Here is a 26,375-nt window from a genome sequence, read left to right on the forward strand (position 1 = left end):
CCTCAAAACAGTCCATCTCTTGGTAGATTGTGTCCTGTATCCAGTTATGTTACCAAAAGGCTAACAAAACCTTAGGGGGTAAGCCTAAGCTCATTCCACCAGAGGCAAAGCGGCTACAACGGCTTTGCTGCCTAATGTTCCCATTGCAGATATCTGTAGTGCTCACACTTGGAAGTCGGTCCATACATTTGCTAAACACTACTGTCTGGACTCTGATGCCAGAGCAGACGCTCAGGTTGGGCAGGCTTCGTTGAGAAATCTGTTTGCACAGTGATGTTGTCTGTTTCCTCCACCGCTGGTTTGGTTTGTGGGAATGGGCTTGCCATTCTATTCACAAGATTATGACTATACACAGAGATCCCCTACTACAGAAGGAGTAGTTTCTTACCTGTAACTCAAGTTCTGTAGTAGGGGTAGCTCTGTTATAGTCATAAGCGCCCACCCTCCTCCCCGGTGGATGAAGAGATAATGTACTGTATGCTACAGGCCTGGCTTTATACACCTTCAAAAATAACTGAAAGTAAAAGGTCTTTGGCTGTGCATCCTGAGATACCGAAGGCCTCTGGAGAGTTCCTTAAAGGCACGGTATCCCTTTTCCAGACCCACAATGGCAGCCTACGGGGCTTGTCTGTCCAACCCTTCCTCTCTATCATTACAAAGGATTTTTGTGAAGGGGAGTTTCTCTGAGTGTGAAACTTTGCAAAGTGTGTTACATTTAATATTATTTTGCTATCCTTTTCACTTCAAGATGAAGTGCTGGCCAATGTAGCCTTGTAGTTTTAGGCTGCATTATTTGTCTTTGATTTTCTTTAAGTGTCTATGCAGGACTGCAGAAGAAGACAACTTAAGAGACTATTTTGATTGCTCTGGGGTCCACGCACATGGGCGGGACTATTCACAAGATTATGACTATAACAGAGATACCCCTACTACAGAACTGGAGTTACAGGTAAGAAACTACTCCTTACTCAGAGGCACATAAAATGTATGCAAGGATTGACCACTTCTCAGCTTCAACTGCGTTGCTTCCGCACATCTGCGACTCCTCCAATAAACTCCCTTTCGGATCATGTCATGATCACACTCTCACTGCAGGGGTGGTGTCTGCGGGAAGGACTCCTGCACTCCAAGGCGACTGTGGAACATATTCGCACACAAATTCTAGACTATCTGGGTACTAACGATGTTGGGACCACATCCCTGGCGGCGGTCTGGGAAGCACTAAAATTAGTAATGAGAGGGGAGTTTATCGCAATCTCGGCGGCAGATAACAGAATGCGACCCGAGAAGCGTCGCATTCTGTTATCTGCTCCTGGAGCAGGTAGACCGAGATAAGGCAGAATACGTCCTCCTCCGGCTACACCACAAGTTCTTATTGAGCACTAACAGGTGCGGGAGGGATTCACTCAATTAAAAAACCCTCTGGAGAAGAGATACAGGACAAACGGGAGATAGCGGAGGCATTCAAAAAGATTTACCAAGCCCTGTACTCTGAGACGGATACACACCGAGCTGACGCCCGCGCCGAAATTGCTTGAAGTCACAGTCACTCGGCTGAAGCAGGCAATCGCTGCACAGCTCGATCAGCCAATCCGTGCCGAGGAAGTAATCTCAGCAATAGTCCCCGGGTCCTGACGGGTTTACGGCACACTTCTACAAATTGTTCTGCCTAGAGTTAGCTCCCCTCCTGACTCGTTTATTTAACTCTTCTCTTGAAACCGGCACCTTGACGGACACTAAGATGGAAGCCTCGATATCGTTGCTACTCAAGCCAGCGAAGAACCCTACGGAGTGTGGGTCCTATCGTTCCATTTCTTTGTTGAACATTGATGCAAAATCCAGATTCTCACAAAAGTATATTTCGGGTGTTGCAATAATTTCACTACATACTTGCAGTTTGATTGATATATATATATATATATATCTATATATATCTATATATATACACGAAGCGAGAGCTCACACAATGGAATGGTGAGCAGAAATGCAAATAAAAAGAGCACACTTTGCAACACCCTGTGCAGCAAGCCTCTGATGAAGATGTATGGCACATTGAAACGCGTCAGGCTATGATATTTTTTATCCGGATTTCCATATATATATATATATATATATATATATATATATATATATATATATATATATATATATATATATATATATATATATATATATATATATATATATATATATATATATATATATATATATATATATATATATATATATATATATATATATATATATATATATATATATATATATATATATATATATATATATATATATATATATATATATATATATATATATATATATATATATATATATATATATATATATATATATATATATATATATATATATATATATATATATATAGAAATCCGGATAAAAAATATCATAGCCTGACGCGTTTCAATGTGCCATTATATATATATATATATATATATATATATATATATATATATATATATATATATATATATATATATATATATATATAGAAATCCGGATAAAAAATATCATAGCCTGACGCGTTTCAATGTGCCATAATATATATATATATATATATATATATATATATATATATATCCCACAACTTGGCTCAGCTTGGTTGACCCCTGGCGCTCTGTCACCGGTGCGTTTTCCTCGGCAGAGCCCCGCCGAATTTCAATTCCAAAAAACACCTTTGCAGGCAGTAAAAACGCACTCGAGAGATCTTTTCCTTTCAATTATTTATTGCACACAGTTCTTGCAGTTACCAACGCGTTTCACCGCCCACAGACGGCTTGATCACGGTCAATACTCCTCCACTTTCAACTACCTATAAGGTGTGGTTTGTGCAAAGTCACGTGATTTACAACACTTCCTGTCAATGATAGAGGATTGTGGATGATGTAGTTGCATGGTATGTACATTTTGCTAAATACATTATTAATGACGCAACTCTCAGTGCTTATACTTTTCTCTTAGATGTATAGTTGTGACACCCAAAAAGATTTATCAATCTCGCCCTCTGGTGGGCCACATATGTATGATATCCTCAGGTGGTTTCTTGCCCTCCAGTGGGCTTCCGGTATCTGCATACTATATACATCCTTCAATTGTATGCAAAAAACCACGTAAGATTTTGTACTTAACCATCATATACCTCTATTGAATATGAGCTGTTACTATATATCATTGACATTTTTGGAAGAAAAAGAATTATACTATATATATACAAAGTCCCAATTCGATACTGCTGCAGTTCAGATTCTTACTTATTTACAAATGCATTTACAAATGAACATAAAGTTCTTCACTCTGTGTACTATCAAATTCGTTTTTCCCCATTCTCGAAAGCGTCCCCTCCGCCTTGAGAATTCATCAAAAGTTTTGGGGGCCCCTACTCCTGCAGGCTTCTGGTGGGGAGCGGCTGCCATGATTGCTCGCGGAATGACCACGACGGAGCTACGAGATGGTGGTGCTCTCATGCTGACGCCAGTTTAGTCTGAAACATCCAGAAACAAGGTGGGGCTTTCATCGTTTGGGAAAAAAAAAAAAGTTTTCATCCAATGAAAAGTGTTGTTTTTAGGTCATATGATCAAGCCTTCCATCATTAGGAAACCAAAAGTAAAATGAACCAATGAAAAGTTTTATAAACAAGTCACATGACCTGTTATGCGGCATAGGGTATAAAATGCGGAGAAAATACGTTGGCACGTGAGGCGGCGTCAGTAGCGGACCGATGTGCGAATAGGCCGAAGGCAATACAACGCGCCAAGATCCGGATGGCACCGAGGTGGTGTCCAGCAAGTTGCAGCACTGGTGTGGCCATCCTACAATGCTGAAAGTCGGCGTGGGGCGCCCCGTTGGCCTGTGAGTTTGCGTCAGTAGCGGACCGATGTGCGAATAGGCCGAAGGCAGCACAACGCGCCAAGATCCGGATGGCACCGAGGTGGTGTCTAGTAAGTTGCCGCACTGGTGTGGCCATCCAACAATGCTGAAAGTCGGCGTGGGGCGCCCCGTTGGCCTGTGAGATGGCGTCAGTAGCGGACCGATGTGCGAATGGGGCCAAAGGCAGCGCAACAATATTTTCTGACTGACACCACAAGGCGCTGAGATGCCAAGATCCGGATGGCACCGAGGTGATGTCTAAGTTGCGGACTGATGTGCGAATGGGGCCAAAGGCAGCGTAACAATATTTTTTGTATGGAAGATACCACTAGGCGTTGAGATGCCAAGATTCGGATGGCACCGAGGTGATGTCTAGCAAGTTGCTGTACTGGTGTGGTCATCCTACAATGCTGAAACTCGGCGTGGGTTGCCCCATTAGCCTGTGAGATGGCGTCAGTAGCGGACCGATGTGCGAATAGGCCGAAGGCAGCACAACGCGCCAAGATCCGGATGTCACCGTGGTGGTTTCATAGTTGAGAGGCACTTCATCTGCAGTGGGGCGCCGAGATCCGGATGGCACCGAGGTGATGTCTAGCAAGTTGCTGTACTGGTGTGGTCATTCTACAATCCTGAAAGTCGGCGTGGGGCGCCCCATTAGCCTGTGAGATGGCGTCAGTAGCGGACTGATGTGCGAATGGGGCCAAAGGCAGCGCAACAATATTTTCTGAAGAGAAGACACCAAAAGGTGCTGACATTCCAAGATCCGGATGGCACCGAGGTGGTGTCTAGCAAGCTATGCAGTTGAGTTGTGTGCGCACTTGCGGCGAATAGGTCGAAGGCAGCATAACAATGTTTTTTGAATAGAAGACACCACAAGGCGTTGAGATTCGGTTACCACCGAGGTGATGTCTAGCAAGTTGCCGCACTGGTGTGGCCATCCTACAATACTGCTCCGAATAACGGCGTGGGGTGCCCGAAGGGGGGGGGAGCCGGCGTGAATGGGCCTTCCTAGGTGGAGGCTCGTCTGCTGTAGTGGGGCGCCCCTTTACCGTTTCAGTTGCCATTCAGCTGAGTTTCGGCTGCTCTTGATGCTACAGCGACAGGCGGCTGCAAGAGGACTCTCAAAATGGCGGCCTGTTCTTTGGATTTGGGCCTGGTCCACTAAAATGGCCCTGGGACACCTTAGAACTCGGACGCTCGATTTTTTTTTCCTTTCCTGTACATGCAAAAAAAGGTAAATGCCCGGTACGTTACACGCTTCATCTGCCACGATGAACTCTCCAGAGGAGCCGAAAAAAAATATAGTAGTGGTAACTATACCATGCATCGTCATATGGAGAGGTGGCACCAATTAATTATAGTGCTGCATAAAAGAGAGATATGGAGGAGAACCCCTGACCTGCTAGTACATTCATCAAAGAAGTGGCACTGAGAGCTTCAGAGGCAAGGGAAACGGTCCCAAATATTTAGAAGAACTTTGGAAAGATTAAAATGACATGTTTAGATTGTGGCAAATTAATTTCATGTGGACAGATGAGTGTTACTCTAATAAATACAGCATATGAACATCATCATAGTCGATGGTTGGTAGAGACATTTTGACTATATCCTGGACCTGCCCGTCCTCGCCCAAAATGGCGCCGGAATAAATGGGACTCGTAACTCCTTGTTGTGTACTGGTTGCAGAACCTTGAAATCACGAGATACGTATGCAGTTTTGAAGCACATGGCGGGCGGGGACGAGAATTGATTGACTATTTCGACATCCCTATTGATATTAAGTTCTGATGTGTTATTGATTACTGTACTGTTGAAAGTTCGAATTAACGTCACCCATGGTACTTGCCCGCAAATGTATATCTAGATAATTTTATTGTAACTGGCCCTGTCGTATTTTAATTATAAAATGTACGTCCACCGATTCCGTAACTGTTAGACACCTTAGTTCTTGCAACCTAATGGCCCGCCCGTTACGTTCCTCTACAGTGTAAATGTCTATTCATCATATACGATTACAGTTTGCTCTGTGGCAGGCCCACGTGGTTATAGGCTCGTATTTGTATAATGAAATTTTCACAATAAAGGTTTTTAAAAGAAAACATGGTAGTAGTATATACATTGGTAAAGTTTTTAATACTAGTGACTGTTTTAGAATCATTAAAAGGCAAGTGAAATAAAGCAGACCAATTACATGAAGGGTAAAAGGTATAATACGAAGGAACGCAGTAAAGATAAATGGTCAAGGGCTGTTGTGTTTTCTATTCCTGCAACATAAAGTGATCGATAAGAATCTCATATTCAGGCGTATCGGCGACTAAGACAGCAGGTCGACCCTCTTTTGCTCAACGGCTCCGTCATGGGATGAAGAAACGCTCTTTTTCTCGAAAAAAGAATATATTTTACTTGCAGGACAGTTGTAAAATTTCCGGGAAAGTACATTAGCCTGGAACATTATAACATATATTTAAGAAAAAATAATGTTCGGAAGTAATGAAAAGCGTAATTTTTAGGTCATATGACCAAGCCTTTCATCAATACAATAAGAAAAGTAAAATGAACCAATGAAAAGTTTGATTAACAAGTCACATGACTTGTTATGCTTACGTTACGCGCTGCGCGCCCCGGATGACTTCCGGATGCGCTAACGCGGCGCGTCATATGACGCATTACGCGACAACGCAGGTACAGAATATAGTCAAAATGTCTCCACCAACCAGCGGTCGGAACACAACCCCTTTCAGCAGGCTAAATAGTTCTGTTAAATGACAACAGAAGGGACAGGCAACAAGAACCATCAGTCAAAGAGGGGAGGGCTAGTTCTTCTCTACCGGGTTACATTGGGGCGCTACCGGAACTGATCGAATTGGTAGTCTACAGTGTTTCTGGATGTTTCAGACTGAAGCTGGGGTTAGCATGAGAGCAGCACCATTTCGTAGCTCCGTCGTGGTCATTCCGCAACCAATCATGGCAGCCGTTCTTTATCGTTATTTTGGGCGGGGTGGGTGGCGGAGCCGAGCTGTTTTGCAGCCATCATTGTGTGGAGTTCAGTTCATCTCACTAGTTTTGTATTTGTCATGAGGGGTTGTTCCTAATGTTTCTATTTTAGCGAGGTCAAAAAGAGATCCCATTAGTGGCCTACTGATTTTGCTCGATTCCTTTTCTTTTTTTTTACACGATTTTTCGTTATCTGCAAAGACTAAACAGAGTATTGCGACTCTGTGTTTGTTTGTAAATAGAGAATGAACCAAAGAGAACTAATTCTAAAACAGTAAATACTTGGATAACAATCAATCAAATGGAGAGAGAAGCAGGCACGACGGATTACAACGGGGGCAAAGGCCTGCGTTAACTACCTTTCACTATCTGCAAAGAGAGAGTACTCCTAATAGAAATGAGGGGGGGGGGGCACCATTCAAAGCAGATCAGTGTGCATAAACACGAAAATGTTTTCACTTACCACGTACTTGACATTCGACAGCTTATGATATTTGCTATTAAAAAACCATTGAAATTCACTGAAAAAACCATAGGTTATAGACCATATATACTCAATCTCCCATAGAAATACTTGGGCAACCAATTAATAACACATATAGCCTCTCGTATAGCTAATGATCAACACATGCAGCAGTTTACAGAACAACAGACATAATGATGCACAAATTAAGACAGTTTAGTCACTAACCCATGCATTCAGTGAGACACATTTAATCACTCACTCATACAGTCAGTCACGCACCTACTAAATCCTTCATCCAGACACTTATACATCCACTCATTCTTCAATATGTAAGACATATTTTAACTTTACAGAAACATACAGTCACTGGATGTTGTCATCAGTGATGTCATCAGTGATGTCACTGACCATGTCATGAATGATGTAATATGTGACATGATCAGCAGTGGATTGCGGGTGCGCGATATATAGTTAGTGCAACTAACTATATATGGAATTTCAATGGTTTTGTGTGAGTAAAATAAGGTTTTTTAAATGCTAATTCCTAACTATATATGGTCTATAACCTATGGTTTTTTCAGTGAATTTTCAAGGTTTTGTAAATGCTAATTCCTAACTATATATGGTCTATAACCTATGGTTTTTTCAGTATATATATATATATATATATATATATATATATATATATATATATATATATATATATATATATATATATATATATATATATATATATATATATATATATATATATATATATATATATATATATATATATATATATATATATATATATATATATATATAAATAACCTACTGGCGGTCGCCAGTAGGTAGTTATAGTTAGGACCTAAATACCACAATATAAAAACAATATAGATTTCTCCTGACTGGGACTTACTGGAGGTAACAGCAGGGGTAGTTGGCCCCCAAGGATGTCCTTGGGCCCAACTACCCCTCCTGCTACCTCCAGTAAGTCCCACACAGCGGGAATGCCGAGACACCATAGGAGGCTACACCACCTTTCTTCACAACTCTGCAAACGTGCATCATGGCGCACTACTAGTAGGGGGATTAAGTCCCCCTGGCTATTGAGGGTCCTTTGGGGCCAACTACCCCTTCTGCAACCTCCAGTAAGACCCACACAACTGGATTGCTAAAAGGTTGTTGGAGGCCACCCCCCCTTTCTCCACCACAGAATGCTGAACAATGTCAAACATTCACCCCAGTACAAAAATATCTGGGTCTAAATCCATGCCATTCCAATTTAAGCTAAGGCATATGCAAATCAGTCTTGACCCTGCTCCCCATGGGAGCAGTCTAGCACCCAGTTTCTCACGTTGGGGACTGCGGGGGGAAGCCTGAAGGCCCTAATCCATGCCATTCCAGTTTAAAAAGAGCCTTTGCAAATCAGTCTTGACCCTGCTCTCCATGGGAATAGTTCAGCCCGAACTGCCAGGCCAGGTCCTCCCAGTACCAGAAACAAGCATCCTGGGACCGGTTTCAGGGCATCACCCTTCATCAGCCAGGCTAGCTTGACTCCAATGACATGGAGAGCACGGGACCCACATCTGGGCATACCCGTTCCATTCGGGCTGACAAATGCAAAAAGAACAATTGATGGACAGAATGCTGAACAATGTCAAACATTTACCCCAGAACAAAAATATCTGGGTCTAAATCCATGCCATTCCAATTTAAACTTAGGCAGATGCAAATCAGTCTTGAACATGGAGAGCAGTCTAGCACCTAGTTTTTCACATTGGGGACTGTGGGGGAGCCTGAAGGCCCCCGCGGTCCCTGCTGGCTCCCCGTATCCTGCAGGAGCCAACATTTCTTTTGGACAGAGGGTGCTGCTGAACATGCAGCTCTCTCTTTCCAAAAGCAATTCTGCTTTGCTTCTAGTGAGTGAGAGCATTTTTTCTGCTCTCGCTTTCTAGAAGCAGAGCAGCATTTGCAATCGCTTAGAGGGATAGCAAACTGCAATGTCCCGGGGGGAGGGGGGGGGGGGGGGCTGCGCTGCCCCCTCATTCAATTATTTAGCCCCGGGGAGGTGGCAGTTTACGGGGCAGTGGGGGAGCCTCATGGCACCCCCGGCAGTAATTTACACATTTTGCACCGGGGAGGTGGCGGTCCCGAGGGCTTAAAATATCCTTAGGAGGGGGGCCCCATGTCTCCTCTCCTATGTCAACACAATGCCCCCGGAACCTGTCCCACCTGGGACCGATAATGAACGAAGCATAGGAGCCCGCTTCATTTATTTTTTTCAGAGCGGAACCAGCTGAAAATTAAATAAAAACTATATATATATATATATATATATATATATTCCAAAAAACACCTTCTCGCGTGATCAAGCCAAAAGGTGAAACGCGTTGCGGTGCAGTCCTACATTTGAAATAAATTACCTGCAATCCATGCAAGGTGTCCGTGTTGTTTCTTCCTTAGCGGGGAAGTGCTGGAATTTGATAGTACACAGGGCTGCCGGTGCCCTGATCACGGACCGCCCTGTTTGTCGGCTTCTTTCGGAACCGGAGTTTGTTGGCTCGCATATATATATATATATATATATATATATATATATATATATATATATATATATATATTTTAATCTAGTGTACATGTTGTGTTTTCATGTATCATACACTCCTATCTGTATTGCAACTAATTTGATTTTATTTATCTACCAATAGATGAAAGCAGCAGAAGAAAAAGTGGCTTTGGAAGAAGAGAAACGTCGACAACAGGTATGGAAAATGCTGATCATTTACTAAATGTTAACGGAATGAATTCCATAAAGAACTTGTGTTATGTTGCTTTAACAAAATAGGGTAATTTTAACTAATAATATGCAGTGTTTCTTTCCCAAAATTAAAAGTGCTTAATTCATAGCCAGGTTTTTGTTTTTAATATTTATTTTATTGAGAGTTCATAGACTTAATAACACACAATATTTAGCATATACAAATACATATTCCAAAATATTGAGAGAGGAAGGGATTACTTAGACTTTAAAATACAAAATATTGCAATCCTATAAAATTGTTTGTTTTGTACGGTATCAAAGTTGAGGTGCATTTGATAACTCATTTCAGTGCATCAAAATGTACCCTAATCCTGTATTGCTACTGGGTGATAACACACTATATAAAACCTCAAAATTAAATAAACTCTGCAACTAACTCTGTAACCAAACTTGTGTACCCATGTTAGTCTTTTCATACAAGCTACAGTGGCGTTTACTTTAAGAATTCTACTGCACAAAGGCAGCACACGCTTTAGAAATTAGACCAACTACAGCTCTCTGAAAGGGGAATTGCCCTTTTTTAAACAGATTTCAGAAATACTGTATCTTTCAAAATGTGTACCATGAAGCCTACGCCTCAAACTGCTGATGCTTGCTTATAAAAACAAATTTATAGTACATTTGATGAACAGATACTATAGTGTCATCTGTTAAATCAGCGTATCTACTATCTACTGCAGTCTATATCCATATATTTGATTTGTGTTGACAAAGAGACCCCAGTTATATTAGGCATTTCATTTCTCAGAGACTCATTTCATTTAGAGTGGGACTTGGTATTCCCTCTCCTGCCAAAAGCTCTTGAGAAGGTCAGGAATGATCGGGCCCAAGTCATTTTGGTGGCTCTGGATTGGCAAGAAGAGTGTGGTATCCAGAACTTCTAGCCATGAACATCTGTCTCCTGAACAGGCTGCCACTTCGGAAGGATCCAGGTCTGCACAACCTACATCTTCATGCATGGAGATTGAGCAGTGACAGCAGACTGCTTTCAACCTCCTTCCAAGGTAGTAGATGTTATCTTAGCAACCATGCGTCCATCCACAAAATCATTTATGCTGGACGTTGGCAGAAAGTTATGGCTGGGTCTACCTCTCGGCGGACAGAACAGCTGCAAGTCAAATTGTCAGATGTGTTGCTGTTTTTGCTTTCTTTGGCCCTGCAAGGCCTTGCTGTGGCCACGCTTAAAGGTCATTTACCTGAGTTTTTGACCTATTTATGTTTACCAGACCAGCATCATTGTTTAAATCACATGTTGTGATGAGTTTTCTAAAAAGGTGTTAAAGGGATTTTGCTCAGGAACAGAACTATGCTTGGGACCATATAACGTCAGTAGGTAGGAACTGAGTCACCATACCAACACTGTACCCATGAGCCTGAGTCTGACTAGCTATAGTGGCTCACTTGCCCTCCTAACCATATCCAGAGAGACAAGTTACTTGTCACCCCTGAACACTACACTCCCAACCCTCTCAGGCATCGCGGTAACAGGACACCCCCTTTTGCTCTCACAGTCGTACTCGTCCACAGTAAAATATAACAGAGACATGAAGGAAGTTTGAAATGTTTATTTAAACTATTGTGCTCTACAATGCAGAATTCGGGCCACAATTAGAAAACAAAATACAGTCTGCATAGTCAGTAAACCATATATTATGATAAGCCCGTCATATTATAGAACAGATTAGTCTTATCCCCCTCCCCTTCTACAGATGCAGAATGATTATTGGCAGACCTCATACCTTAGTATACACAGGTGTACGTTCTACATCTCAGGTACAGCTGGTATCTCTTCTCAGAAAGTCTCTCTCTCTCTCTCTCTCTCTCTCTCTCTCTCTCTCTCTCTCTCTCTCTCTCTCTCTCTCTCTCTCTCTCTCTCTGTTGATTACATTACTGTGCATACCTATATGACAAGGCTTATATGCTCATAAACAACAGTTGCACTCATGTGCTGTGTCTAGGTGCTAGTGCCTGACCAGAACAAAATACCAAGGGGCATCGTTGTTTGACCTTGTCTGCTGTGCTCATACTAAATCCCAGGAAAGAACAGAACGTGAAAACAGCTGCAAGTTCTGTGTGAAAATACAATGTGACACAAAGATAAACATGTTTATATAGTAACGTGCGTAAAGCAAATGGCGCCTGTAATGTGCACAGTTAGGCTAACCTAGGGAAAACTACAGTGGGCCATGCGCTGAACACATGACACCCTACCCTCAGGAAGGTAGCACATAAAATTATGGAATTAGGAAGATAAACAAACTCGAAGCAGTTCTGAAGAACCAATGATTAAGACAGACATATAACGGACAAATTGTTAAAGAAACATCCAATCAATGCGTGTCTGAGGCATCCAGTATGTGAACAGCCATTGCAAAGGCTAAGCACTCTATGACGGAGTGTGACTCCGCATAGGAGGATAGGGCTACTGCCCAATTCAGAAGTTCTAAAGAGTATACATGATCCTCAGTCTCAGCTAAAGCGGAGACATACTCCAGGCAACCTTTGTTAATTTCAATGAAGCTTTGATCCAGTTATCGCTGTCATTGCACAGGAATTCTCGTTGGCCATTGGCTCCAGACTCCGATGATGTAGAAGTAGCACATCTAAGGAACAGTTCGGATAATGGGCCACTGAGGGACTCATCAGTAGTTCAAAATCCAGGGCAGCGGGCATCGGCAAACCAGGCATCTGTCCAGTGCCCATTGAAAGGGGCTCCGGATGTAGTGAAACACAGGTTGCATGCTGGTGAAATAAGTATATCGAAATGTTAAACACCAATCCTCACCCAATGCCTGCAGCGGAAGTATCAGAAAGATCTGAAGCATACGGTCACAGTAGTGTTGGAGCGAAACCAGCTCCTGGGCGTCTGCAGAAAGAGCATCCATTACGGTACAGTGGCAGCAGAATGCGTATGTCGCCAATGAGAAACAGCTGCAACGAGAAGCCACCGGACACGCTGGAAAAAATGGAGTGTATAATAGCCCAGAATTACTCCAAAGATAGTTTGGAAAGATGTCACAAGGCCAAAGCCTACCATTTTTAAAAAGTAGGTTAGTCCAGCTGTATCAGAGGCATTAAATATTTGATGTGTCAGTTCTCCGAAATGAAGGGTAAGATTTTTATTTAACAATGATTGTATTTCACTGGAAGTTCTAGCCACCTGCAATTCGAAGGTCTCGCAGACAGATGTGAGAGCCACTTCTTGTTGAAACAATAATGCTTTGAGTCTGCTTAGCTTGTTAAAGTCTTCTTTCAGAGCTGTAATGAAAGGCCACAATGAGCTATCTACAATCCCATGCGGAGGGGAAAACAAGACATTGTTGCAACAGTGACTGACTGGGAAATGGATACAATATATGGGACGTCTGCCCACATACCACAACAGTCTTGATTATTAAGTATGAGTTAGCTTCCATTTAAAAGCACCGTAAGGAAGGGGAGAATGGCGGGAACCAGAGTTCCTTTTAAATAAGAAGCCAAATTGGGTTCTGAAGCATTACATGCACTGTGAATTTTAACGTGCTAACAAACAAGTGAATATCCGGCAGTAGAGTCACACTCCTCTCCCTCTTCCCCATCAGGACGTTCACAGGAATAGTTAAGGGGCAGGGGCCATAACTCACATATGTAGCTACTCCCAAGGGGTTCATATCTACCTATTGGAAAATGTTTCATGCAAGCTGTAAACTGAAAAGTTTAGATGGGCAATGAAATAACAAAGTGTATTAACCACACCACTGAAGGTATTTCGGCTATAGGGAATGGGATTTGTTCTAACTTTTCTAAATGTAGCATGGTGGAAGTTGTGTCTTTCATAGCCTTTGTTTGTTGTTTGTGTGTTAAACTGAATGGCAGAAACAAAGCAATACAGTTCAGGTAATGCCAAGGAACGCGTCCATTTTTGAGAGTTTGAAGCACCCAGCTAAACTGCATAATATATCTGAGCTGTCTTTGACCATGATACAATGTTGGCATATCACTCTGCACAATATCAATAACTGACAACACAATGTTATTCAAATTATAAATACGGTATGACAACGTATTAATACTATTGTCTACTACAGCAAGCATTGTTTTCAAATTAACTTGATCAGTTTGTCTCAGACGTACAGCAGCTTCCATTTGTGATAGTTTCTAAATTTCATTATAAGACGCATATATAAATCTTCTAGGATGAGGGGACTTAGGACCCAGCAAAGCATCTGATAGATTCATCTGCTTGGACAAAAGAGAAAGATTTGTTGCACTGCAGATAACGTAGAATCTTCTAACCATTGTGGGCATACCTTTCCCACGGAATAGATGGTAATGATGTTCGCATGGGCTGATTGTGAATACCATGAATCAGGTCTACTTGATTTGAACCCGGGTGTGGATTTAAGAAAACGAGCATGACAACCATTTGTGTCCACTGGCCACAATAACCACCCACCAAGATTCAACAATGATGAGTTAAATGTATCGTTTTGTATCATACCATTTAAATGAGCGTCAGTATAGTTTGTGCACGACTGCCAATCATCAAAGCGGACAATTGAAGGAATGGTTGGGGCATTCCTTGCTTTCATTTTGGCCAATCCCAGTTGGATTGTTTTGTTTAAGAAAATAATTTGTGTGGGGATGAGTCGGGCTCGAAAAAAAGTATCTGTGCCCTGGACCTGTCAGGATCGTGTATCCCTAGTGATTAAAGGTCAGTATTTTCTTTCCAAAAATAATATTCTTTTAGGGCCAACTGGTCATCAGATGAAGCCGCATATATCAGCTTGGTCTGAGTAAGCATTTATTTTTTTGGGCAGGGTTGGAACCATTTTTAAATAGTATGACTTTTGGTCTGAAATGTCATCGCTCGTAAGATGTGTGTCCTTATCTCTCTGTCTTCCTAGTGCTGGAGTTGGACAATGTTCCCATTTGAATACATATTTTATTGGTTTATATGTGCTTCATACATTCTCCTTCAACATAGGTCATCAACATGAATCAATCACCTCATTAATCTTCCCCTTCTGGCATCCTGTGAGCCATCCAATATGAATACCATGTCAGATTATAATGGCAGTTTATACATGATCATACTACAAACCTTAAGCTGCTAACTTTAATTATCAAATAGACTATCCCCAACTCTTAAATGTTCCCTCTCTCCCTCCCTCCTCACCGGTGTGTGAAATTGTAAGCGTCGCATTCCATCTCTCGTCACGAATCAGCCACAACTGACAGCATCTCTCAATGTACCTGTTGCTGACAGAGGAACCCACCCAATCCAGTTCTCCCCCCTACTCTCCCTCCGTCTGGTGATCTAGTAATGAATTTACCAATGCTTCTCATGCGTTTGCTGACTCTAGTGCCTTTTCATTATTGGACCGTCTCGCCTGCTGATATCCAAGTGCACTCTCACTACCTGCCCATTTTAAAAACGCAGCCTTCCATCTCTTACTATTAGGATCTTCTTTCGACTTCCAGTGCCTCGTTATTTCTCTCTTTGCTGGTCACCTTAGTTTTAGACATGTGAGGGAACCAGTGCAGTATGCATGTTGCTATATCAAAAGTTAACTGTCGCTCCGTTGTTGTGTTCAGCGTGCCTCCCACTTCTTCCCAGTAGTCCCCTAATTTAGGACATTCCCATAGCATGTGTTCAAGTTCTACCCCCTCACTCACGCACCGAGGGCACGCTGCCTCTTCTATTTTAAAATACTTCTTAATCTTGCCTGGTGTTAGATATGCTCTATGTAGTATTGAGAAATGCACCAGTTGAAACCTTGCATTCCTCGTGCTTTTCCATGCCCTACGCGTTATCTGTGTCCATGCTGCCTCCGGTATGGGCTTCCCAATACCAGTCTCCCATTTCCTTCTCAAGGTGTCCAAGGGTGTTAACCCTTCATTCAAAATTCTAGAGTATAGGCAGGTGACTGCCTTAAATGTCCCAGCCGCCATCATTGTGTACTGACACGCCATTATTGTCTTAGGTTCTATAAGCCCTTCTCTCCACTGTACTCGCAGCGCACAAACTAGTGCGGCATGTATTAGAAACCCTCCTCTGGGTAGATCGTACCTGTCATGTAACGTTTGGTAGGGTAGCAATTCCCCGTCCTCCTATAGGTCACCAATTACCTGGATCCCTGCCTGTTCCCAGTCCTGTAAGGGTGTCTAATCGCCTCCGTGGGGTAGCGCCATGGCCATCCCCAACGGAATTTCAGGCACGTGGGGGTGCAAGACTTCCGCCCTACGTTGTGACCGATTCCAACACAGTCTCAGTGTTTTTTCCTCCATAGAAAGATCTCCAAGGTCCAGCTTTTACTGCATGACTATGAAGGAGTGGACATGGGGTGGGATCCCTCTACCTCTCAGGTGTTCAGGGCCCCTAAATTCCTTTGCTACTCCTTGCGTCATGATCTGTAGTTGGGCCGCCAAATAGTACAGTTCAAAATCAGGGACCGCCAGCCCACCCTCCGCCTTTGGTCTAATCCGCGTTGTCTGAGCTATCCGCTGTCTGCCAGAACCCCACAGAAACCCCACCACCAATGATTTCAATGATTTAATTCTCTTCCAGGGGATCCTCATCAAAGTCATAAGCACTGAATATTCCCGCCCATGTGCGGGACCCCGGAAACAATATAAAAATATATATGTATAAAACACATATATCTCGCTCCACATATATGTATGTACATATATCATTTTTCTCACATCAATGCAGCCCCAAAACTGAGGCTAAACAATGCAAACACATATACATGAACTGCAATTAGTAAGGAATCAAAAAACACATTAGGTCAAAAAATCCTTGAACTTTGTGTTTTAATGAGTCAAACCACTCATAAATCCTGAAAATTGCTTATAAATAGACATTGTTAGCCCTCAGGCTGCATTGCAAAACAATATCATAGAAAATGAAACCATTTTCACAATAACTGGCACCGTGCCTTTAAGGCAGCCATGACCCCAGGCTTCCCATCATGCCTCAGGGGTGACAGTTAGGTCAGTTGTTCTTTCCGGCTCCTTCAGTCAGGACCCTGGTGAAACAGCTCCTTTTCTTTTTGACTTTCTGTCAAAAAATATTCAGCTTTTACTAGAATTTTTGACTTCACTCGACGTCTTTTAGACATAGAGTGCTGTTTGAACACTTTTTGTGCTTAAAAAAAGGTATTTTTCCTGTCAAAGATGCCTTCTCTCTTCAACAACTGTCCTTCATGTGGAAGGAAAAAGGCAAAGACTGACTCTCATTCAGTCTGTATCCTGTGCCTACCAGACTCTCATTCCTCTAAAACCTGTGAACACTGCCAGGTTTTATCTTCCAGGACTCTTAAGGATCGAGAGAGGATTAGAGCTTATGGGCTTTCTGAGAGAGGAAGATCTCCCAAGAAGCAGAAAAGTCGGAAGACGCGGTCGACGTCGAGAGGAGCCCCGACTGGTTCACATTCGACGTCGGGATCGGCGTTGGAGAAGCAGTCGACGGCGACGAAGAAGATGTCTTCAGCGTCTACATCGAAGGTACCTCCGCTTCAGTCAGCGTCGAGGGACAGGTCGCCGTCGAAGCGGAAGAGCTCGACGGCGAGCCGTGTGACGTCGAAACAGCATCGTCATGCTGTGACGTCGAGGCATTCTCCGTCGACGTCGGTCCATCGACGTTCGACGTCGAGCCATCCTCCGTCGACGACTAGCCATGGTCGTTCGACGTCCAGGGAGCCTCTGTCGACACATCATCGGTCGACGTCGATGCAGCCAACGTCGACGCCTGGACGAGAGCGTTCGACGTCGGAGCGGCATTTGGAGTCGAGGCACGCCCAGTCGCCATCAAGTCAACGGCGATCGGCGTCGAAACAGCCTCCATCGACGTCGAGCAGACAGCCTTCAACGTCGAAGGACAGCCATGGCCACCCGAGGTCGACGGAGAGATCACGGTCGACGTCGAGGGAGCGTCTTCCTGCTCGGCGCTCGGCGTCGATACAACCACCGTCGAGGGATCAACAAAGATCCAGGGAGAGAAGTTCTTCTCAAACAAAGAACTTTACTCCTACAAAATCAAAGGAGGTGGTTCGGGACAAGGGAAGTGCCTTGCTAGTCCAGACTCATGCCCTAGAGCCACAGTTGGGTTCTCCAGGTTCAGCATCGGCTGCGGAGGTGGAACAATCACCAGTGCAGGATCCCCCCGCCAAGAGACGGAGACTTGCAGAAGAAAGATCTCGCTCAAGGTCTCCCTCTGGATCTCTGGTGAGTCTTTCCTCATCATCCTCATCATCTCGGAGTGGCAGATCCTCGGATGGACGGAGCGGCGCATCTAATAGGGGGAGGTCCGAATCCCCTGCAAGATCGCAACAGGATCGAACGGAACGACCTCAACGGTCGCGTACACCTGAGAAGGATCCCATCCACAAGTCTCCTTCTGTTCATCTTTCCCCAAGGTGGAATAGACCTCTTCACCACTGGGCAGAGGACAAGGAGACGGCGGAGCGCCTAAAGCGATATCGAGACCAACCTCTTCGCAGAGAAAGGTCTCGTTCTAAACACTCAAGCAAGAGACATTCTCGTCACAGAGAGAGATCTCGTTCCAAGACGCGTTCTAGCAGAAGAACTAGGCCCAGGAGGACAAGTAGTTCTTCAAGTTCGTCGAGAACACGATCTCACAGGGATTACTCCCCGACTCTTACTAACAGTCCACGCTCAAGAGTGTCTCCAACTGAGGATATTTTCTCGTTCCAAGATATCTTGGGCAGGGGAGCCCTGAAACTGGGAGTACCGATGACAGCTCCACAAGTCAAGACGACTGTCATATTCGAAACCCTGCAACATAGATCAGCACCCAAACCGTTGTTGCCGTTGGTTCCGGGTATAATGGAACATGTGAATGAAGTCTTCCTCACTCCGGCAACGGTGAAGTCCGTTCCAGCGAGGATTCTCAAAAAGTATCGTCCTCCGGAAGAGGATCCTCTGTTCCTCAAAGCTGATCCCCCGCCAGATTCAGTGATCATTACGGCGGCAAGAAAATCCAATGCGGTGGCTTCCTCATCCACGGTACCTCCGGATAAGGATAGCAAGGTGCAGGACTCATGGGGGAGAAGGGTGTGTAACACCTCAGCCTCTTTCCTCAAGGTTTCTAACGCGGAAGCCCTGCTCGGCAGGTATGACAGGTCTCTGTGGGACTCACTTCAGAGATTTACCGCAAAGCTCCCTGAAGAAGACAGAAAGGACTTTGAGGAGGTTCTGATGGAGGGCAGTCAAGTCTCCAACCAGATTATAGGATCGGCAGCAGATGGGGTAACTCTGGCGGCACATGGCTATGTGCACGGAGTTACAGCAAGGAGAACATCTTGGTTACGCCTCACAGCATTAAAACCGGAGGCTCAAGCAAGAATCCTGAACCTTCCTTTTTCAGGCACATCTCTCTTTGGGGCAAGTGCGGATGAGGAAATGCAGCGGATGAAGACCGAGTTGGACACTCTCAAAGCGGTGGGACTCGAGAAGAAAAAGGAATTTAAGAAGAAATTCCGTTCGAACAACAAGGGTTATTCGAAGCAGAGGGTTCAAACCCCTCAATGGCAGAAAGGCCAGAACCAGCAGGGCCAGCAAAAGACACAGTACAAAGGCAAGGGCAATTCCAAGGGAAATGGAAATCAGCGCCAAGGCAACAACTTCAATAAAGCGCAGCAGAAGCAATGAGTCTTCACTTCCCCCAGCGCCGTTGCCCACTCCAGTGGGGGGAAGCATTGCGCATCACAGGACAGAGTGGCAGGCCATCACCAAAGATCAATGGGTGTTGTCTATGCTGCAGAATGGGTACTGTCTTCGTTTCCATCGTCTACCTCCGCACGTTTCCCCGATGTCAACATCAAGTCACCAGCTACAAAGGTTAAAAGCAGAAGTAGCTACACTCCTCGAGAAAGAAGCCATCGAGAGAGTTCCGGTGTCCCAAAGGGGGAAAGGAGTGTACTCGAGGTATTTTCTGGTCAGAAAAAAGGGCCAGAAGGAAGAATACAGGCCCATTCTGGACTTGAGAACACTCAATCTGCATGTACGAAAAGAAAAGTTTCGCATGTTGGCGCTTCATCAGATATATCCACATCCCAGGCAGGGGGATTGGATGTGTTCGATGGACCTTCAAGATGCGTACTTCCATATTCCAATACGGCAAGATCACAGAAGATTCCTTCGGTTCCGGGTGGGGACCTCTCACTACCAGTTCAAAGTCCTCCCGTTTGGGTTGAAGTCGGCTCCCAGAGTGTTCACCAAGTGTGTCGCAGTGGTGGCGGCAGCTCTACGCCGCAGGGGAGTCTTCGTATACCCATACTTAGACGATTGGCTGTTGAAAGGTCCAACTCCAGGCAATGTAAGGAATCAATTCAAGACATGCATAGAACTTTGTCAACGTCTAGGTCTACATGTCAATTTCAACAAGTCTGTATCACAACCAACTCAGAGGATCCACTTCCTAGGAGCTCTGCTAGACTCCGAAGTAGGAAAAGTGTTTCCTTCGGAGGAGAGACAGTTTTCGATAGCCCTCAAGTGCCAACAAGTTCTTCTCCACAGGTCCCAGAAGGTGCGGAAGATAGCCTCGCTCTTGGGGTCGATGGCTTCCTGCATCTTCCTAGTGCCGAACGCCAGACTTCGGATGCGTCCTCTTCAGCAGGATCTGGAGGACAAATGGGACCAACACTCAGATCAGTGGGACGATCGGATCACTTTGTCGGAGGTTGCTCAATCTTCCCTCCAGTGGTGGACAAAGAGACAGAACATGCAGATGGGGGTTCTCTTCCATCAACCGCCTCCAACACAAACGATCATCACAGATGCATCATTGCAAGGATGGGGAGCGCACATGGGACCCCTACAAGTGCAGGGTCTGTGGTCTCCCAAGGAAAGCACTTATCATATCAACTTGCTGGAGTTGAGAGCGGTTCACCTGGCTCTCAAAGCGTTCCTTCCCTCGCTTCAGGAGAAAATGATTCTAGTACAGACGGACAACACCACCACGATGTACTATTTAAACAAGCAGGGAGGAACACGATCAAGGACTCTGTCTCTGGAAGCTCAGCGCATCTGGCATTGGCTTCTAGCTCGCAAGTTGTCTGTTCAGTCAGTCCACCTCCCAGGAGAGCAGAACGTGAGGGCGGACGCTCTAAGTCGGCACTTCGAAGACAGAGAAGACTGGGTTCTCAACGACGAAGTGCTAGACGACATTTTCCAGTCTTGGGGTCGTCCTTCAATAGATCTCTTCGCAGACGACGAAAACACCAAATGCCCAAGCTTCGCCTCCAGGTTCTATCGACCAGGAACGAGAGGGAATGCTCTGTTAATGGACTGGTCGGGGCTGTTTGTGTACGCCTTCCCACCCCTTCCGCTGATCCCGAAGGTGGTGAGCAAGCTGAACCACTCGTGCACAACGATGATCCTGATTGCCCCAGACTGGCCGAGACAATGGTGGTACACAGACCTACTTCACCTATCAGTGTCTCCTCACAAGAGGCTACCATGCAGGCAGGACCTGTTGTCGAAGATGAACGGGAGGATTCACCATCCCAACCTTCCGTCACTGAACTTGGCAGCTTGGCTCCTGAGGTCATACAGTACGGCCATCTAGGGCTGCCACAGGACTGCATGGCCATTCTGAAAGAAGCACGACGCCCTTCCACTAGACATTCGTATGCATGCAAGTGGAAGAGATTCTATATGTGGTGCATGCAGAATGGTCACAATCCGGTAAAAAGTCAGGAAGAAGCAGTTCTCCCATACTTGTTGTACCTGACTAAAGCAGGTTTGAAGTTTAACTCCATTAAGGTGCATTTGGCCGCTATTACAGCTTATAGGCGATCACCTTCACAAACTTCTTTTTTTCAGCTTCCTGCAGTAAAAGATTTCCTGCAGGGTCTAAAGAAAGTGTATCCTCCTGTTCGGCCTCCTGCTCCGCCTTGGGAGCTGAACCTAGTCCTATCAAAATTGATGGGTTCACCTTTTGAGCCTATTCATAAAGCTTCTTTACAGCATATTTCCTGGAAAGCTGCTTTTTTGATAGCGATTACGTCAGCCCGTAGGGTGAGCGAAATTCAGGCCCTATGTACTAAAGAACCGTATACGGTTTTTCACCTGAACAGAGTGGTGCTTAGAACGCATCCTTCTTTCCTGCCTAAAGTGGTATCAGATTTTCATGTCAATCAGTCTATCTCTTTACCCACTTTCTTTCCTAATCCCTCTACTCCAGCTGAGAGGGCATTACACTCTCTGGACCTGAAAAGGGTTTTAAAGTTCTATCTGGACAGGTCCAAGTCTATTCGACATTCTGATCAATTGTTTGTTAACTACGGTTCGATCAGGACTGGTCATGCAGCCTCGAAACGTTCTATCTCCAGGTGGATCGTTTCGTGTATCAAGCTTGCTTACCAATTGGCACAGAAGACTTTAGGGGGTTCCCCTAAGGCGCATTCTACTAGAGGTAGAGCAGCCACGGCGGCTTACCTGCAGGATGTGCCCATGTCTGAGATTTGTAAAGCGGCGACCTGGAGGTCTGTCCATACATTTACCAGGCATTACTGTCTAGATTCTGACACGAGAGCAGATACCCAGGTGGGCCAGGCCTCCCTGAGGAATCTGTTTAACAGCTAGAATTTCTTTTGGCTGTTATGATTGGTTGGGTCATGTACTTCTCATTTACCTGCAGGTGGTTGATGGGCTTGCTATTCTATTCAGTGCTTATGACTATTGATGAGGATCCCCTGGAAGAGAAGGATAAGTTACTTACCTGTAATCCTAGTTATCTTCCAGGGGTATCCTCATCAAAGTCATAAGCAACCCACCCGCCTCCCCAGGTAAATGAGATTTGGTACTGTTTTGTTTTCAATCTTGTGGTTGAGCCCTGTCTTCAGGGTTATGCAAAGAACAACTGACCTAACTGTCACCCCTGAGGCATGATGGGAAGCCTGGGGTCATGGCTGCCTTAAAGGCACGGTGCCAGTTATTGTGAAAATGGTTTCATTTTCTATGATATTGTTTTGCAATGCAGCCTGAGGGCTAACAATGTCTATTTATAAGCAATTTTCAGGATTTATGAGTGGTTTGACTCATTAAAACACAAAGTTCAAGGATTTTTTGACCTAATGTGTTTTTTGATTCCTTACTAATTGCAGTTCATGTATATGTGTTTGCATTGTTTAGCCTCAGTTTTGGGGCTGCATTGATGTGAGAAAAATGATATATGTACATACATATATGTGGAGCGAGATATATGTGTTTTATACATATATATTTTTATATTGTTTCCGGGGTCCCGCACATGGGCGGGAATATTCAGTGCTTATGACTTTGATGAGGATACCCCTGGAAGAGAACTAGGATTACAGGTAAGTAACTTATCCATATCGAGCACGGTATCCAGATAGGTAGCGTTCTAAAAAAATGTAACAGCCTAGGCAGTGCTATCATTTTTAATAGAGCTATTCGGCCTGTCACAGACAACGGGAGAGCAGCCCAAAAGGCCATGTTACCCTTCAATGCCCTCACGCATCTCCCCACGTTCCCCTCTAGCATATCATTAGCGCTATGATAGACATGTACACCCAGGTATGCCAGGCAAGTCGATTCCCATCGCACTTCCCTAGGTGTAATGGGCGGTAGCCCTCCAGGTCTCGTCGGAAACAAACATGTTTTTGACCAATTCACCCGCAGGCCAGAGATATCTCCGAACTCTGAGAGCAAGCTCGCAGCTCCTTCCAGCACCCTCCCAGCATTCTCCAAAAACATCAGCAGGTCGTCAGCATATAACGAAATATACTGCCGCTCTCCCCTCCACCATAGTCCGTCATATTTCTCTCCTAATCTGCCCGTTGCCGCCAGTGGCTCTATGGCCAGGGCAAACAGTAAGGGGGAGAGCGAGCATCCCGGTCTCGTCCCACGGGTCACTGGGTATTGAGATGATATCAGTATACCAACCCTCACCCTAGCCACTGCAGATGTGTAGAGCACTTTTGTCCAGGCCACAAACTCAGCTGCCACCCCAAAGCGTTCTAACGTTGTATATAGATATGGACATTCTAAGCTGTCAAAGGCTTTCTCAATGTCCACCGACAGCACCATAGGTAGCTGCCCCCCGGTTGTTCCTCATCCAATATCCGTACTAGTCTCCGGATACTAGAAGACGTGTTCCTTGTCGGGATAAACCCAGCCTGATCTTCGTGGACCAGAGCAGTCATGTGCTGCAAAAGGCGAGTCGCTAATATTCTACTCAAAATCTTGTAATCAGTAGTTAACATTGATAATGGATGATAGGAGGCTGTATCCGTCCCCACTCGGCCAGGTTTCGAAAGCCGGATCACGAGTGCTTCCCGCATGGAGTTAGGGAGTTGCCCCAATTCTTTTGCCTCTGCGAACACCTCTAAGAGTCTCAGGGCTAATAAATTCATATATTTCCAGTAGAACTCTATCGGCAACCCGTCAGCTCCCGGTGTTTTATTCCGGGCCATGTGCTTGATAGCACTCCTAATTTCCTCAATCGCTATGTCCCGGCCCAAGCATATCGCTTGTTCCTCCTCTAACTCTGGGAGTAATATCGCGTCCAGAAAAGAATCAATTTCAGAATCTCCGTCCACCAGCGAGCTATCATACAATGCCTCATAGTACTGTAAAAATCGGTTCAATATCGCCTTCTGGGTGAAAACTTCCTCCCCATCTCCGTCCTCTAGTGCCAGCATTGGTGAACCCCGTTTTGTCGGATTGGCCAACCAAGCCAGCAACGTCCCCGCCTTGTCACCTTCAGCGTGTGCTTTCGTAGTGTAAGTTTTATGGTCAAAGCAACGCAATCTCTACATCTCAACTGCCACCCCTTCCTTTGCTGCAAGTACCTCTGCTTGAACTTCGGGGTGCCCAGGTCCTGCTAGTTCCGCCTTTATCAGTCTACTCTCAGCCCGATCTACGTCTTGTAGTAGCGCCTTCCGCACCCCTACATGCTTGCCAATGCAGAGCCCCCGAATTACTACCTTAAAGGCGTCCCACTCCATCGCCCTTGTGGAGGCCTTGCCAGCATTCTCAGCAAAATAATGTGTTATCCCTTCACTCACTTCCCTTTGAAAAATCGGGTCCTCTAGTGTTTCAGGTCGTAAACGACAAGTGGGGATGGTAGACACCGCCGTCATCCAGTGCATGGCAAACAGCAGTGGGTTATGATCAGACAGTGTTCTGGTTAGATACTCAGTGTGCACTATGGAGGGCACAACAGATGGTGAACACAAGATTGCATCTAAGCGAACATGCAGATCATGCATTGGAGAGAAGTATGAGTAGTTCCGGTCGTGCGGATGGTGTGTGCGCCATATATCCACTAAATTCCACTTGTCCGGCCAGTCCAGCCTACATTTAGTCAATCTATACACAGGAGAGTCCGCCAGTGGGGGGTGCGACCTATCCAGTGATACATCCGCTATGGAATTGAAATCCCCTCCCAGCACTACAGCACCTGTAAAGTAATGTGCCAGTGTGCCAGATAAGCGTTGTAAAAAGCGCGATTGGTCAATGTTTGGTGCGTAAATGCTACAAAGCGCTATGTCTCTACCCCGGAGTCTTCCTTCTACTGCCACAAACCTGCCTTCTGGATCTATTGTTTGCTTCATGACCTGGAAAAGTACCCCAGCTCTAATCCATATCAGCGCCCCCCGTGCAAACACTGAATATGTGGTGCTAAACACCTGTCCCCTCCATCTCCTCTGTAAAGCTATGCCCTCTACCTTAGTGAGGTGAGATTCTTGCAGCAGCGCTATGTGCATTCTTCTTCTGACCAAATAGGCATGGATCTTGTGGCGCCGTGTCATTGTGTGAAGTCCCCTCACATTCCAGGTTATACAACGTAGATCAGCTACAGCCCCCATTGCAAACTTGTGATATCTGAATCGTGTTTCAGCAACTACAACGGTGAATCCCTTGACCCAACTTCCCTCCCAACAGCCCAACAACCCTCCCCCCCAAGGACAGGACCTAGAACCGAACAGCTAGTCTCCATCCAAACCACTACAACAAATAGCACACATCTAAGCCCACCAGAAGTATCTGAGGGCATGCCTTATGGGCTATGAGGGGAGCTCAGTGCCAATGGGCTGCTGCTTATGCTCTGGATTCTTACCGCCCCGAAAACCCCATTTAAAGGAATGCGTCATACATTTCTACCCCCCAAACGCCACCTTTAGTCTCAGTAAGCACCTGCTAACAGTTCAATCGTTTACCATATCATCTGGAGCGAAAAGATCTCCCCTC

General features: G+C 45.0%; 1 protein-coding gene across 1 annotated transcript in view; it reads left to right on the plus strand.

Moving 5' to 3' along the window:
- Positions 1-26,375, plus strand: part of NFXL1 (nuclear transcription factor, X-box binding like 1) — a 624,964-nt gene that overhangs the window by 554,056 nt on the left and 44,533 nt on the right. The window contains exon 22 of the mRNA XM_078678225.1: positions 10,036-10,089. Coding sequence (XP_078534351.1) covers positions 10,036-10,089 — 54 coding nt within the window. The remainder of the gene's footprint in view (positions 1-10,035; positions 10,090-26,375) is intronic.

Source organism: Lissotriton helveticus, chromosome 2_2 (assembly GCF_964261635.1).
Source record: "Lissotriton helveticus chromosome 2_2, aLisHel1.1, whole genome shotgun sequence".
Taxonomy (NCBI): domain Eukaryota; kingdom Metazoa; phylum Chordata; class Amphibia; order Caudata; family Salamandridae; genus Lissotriton; species Lissotriton helveticus.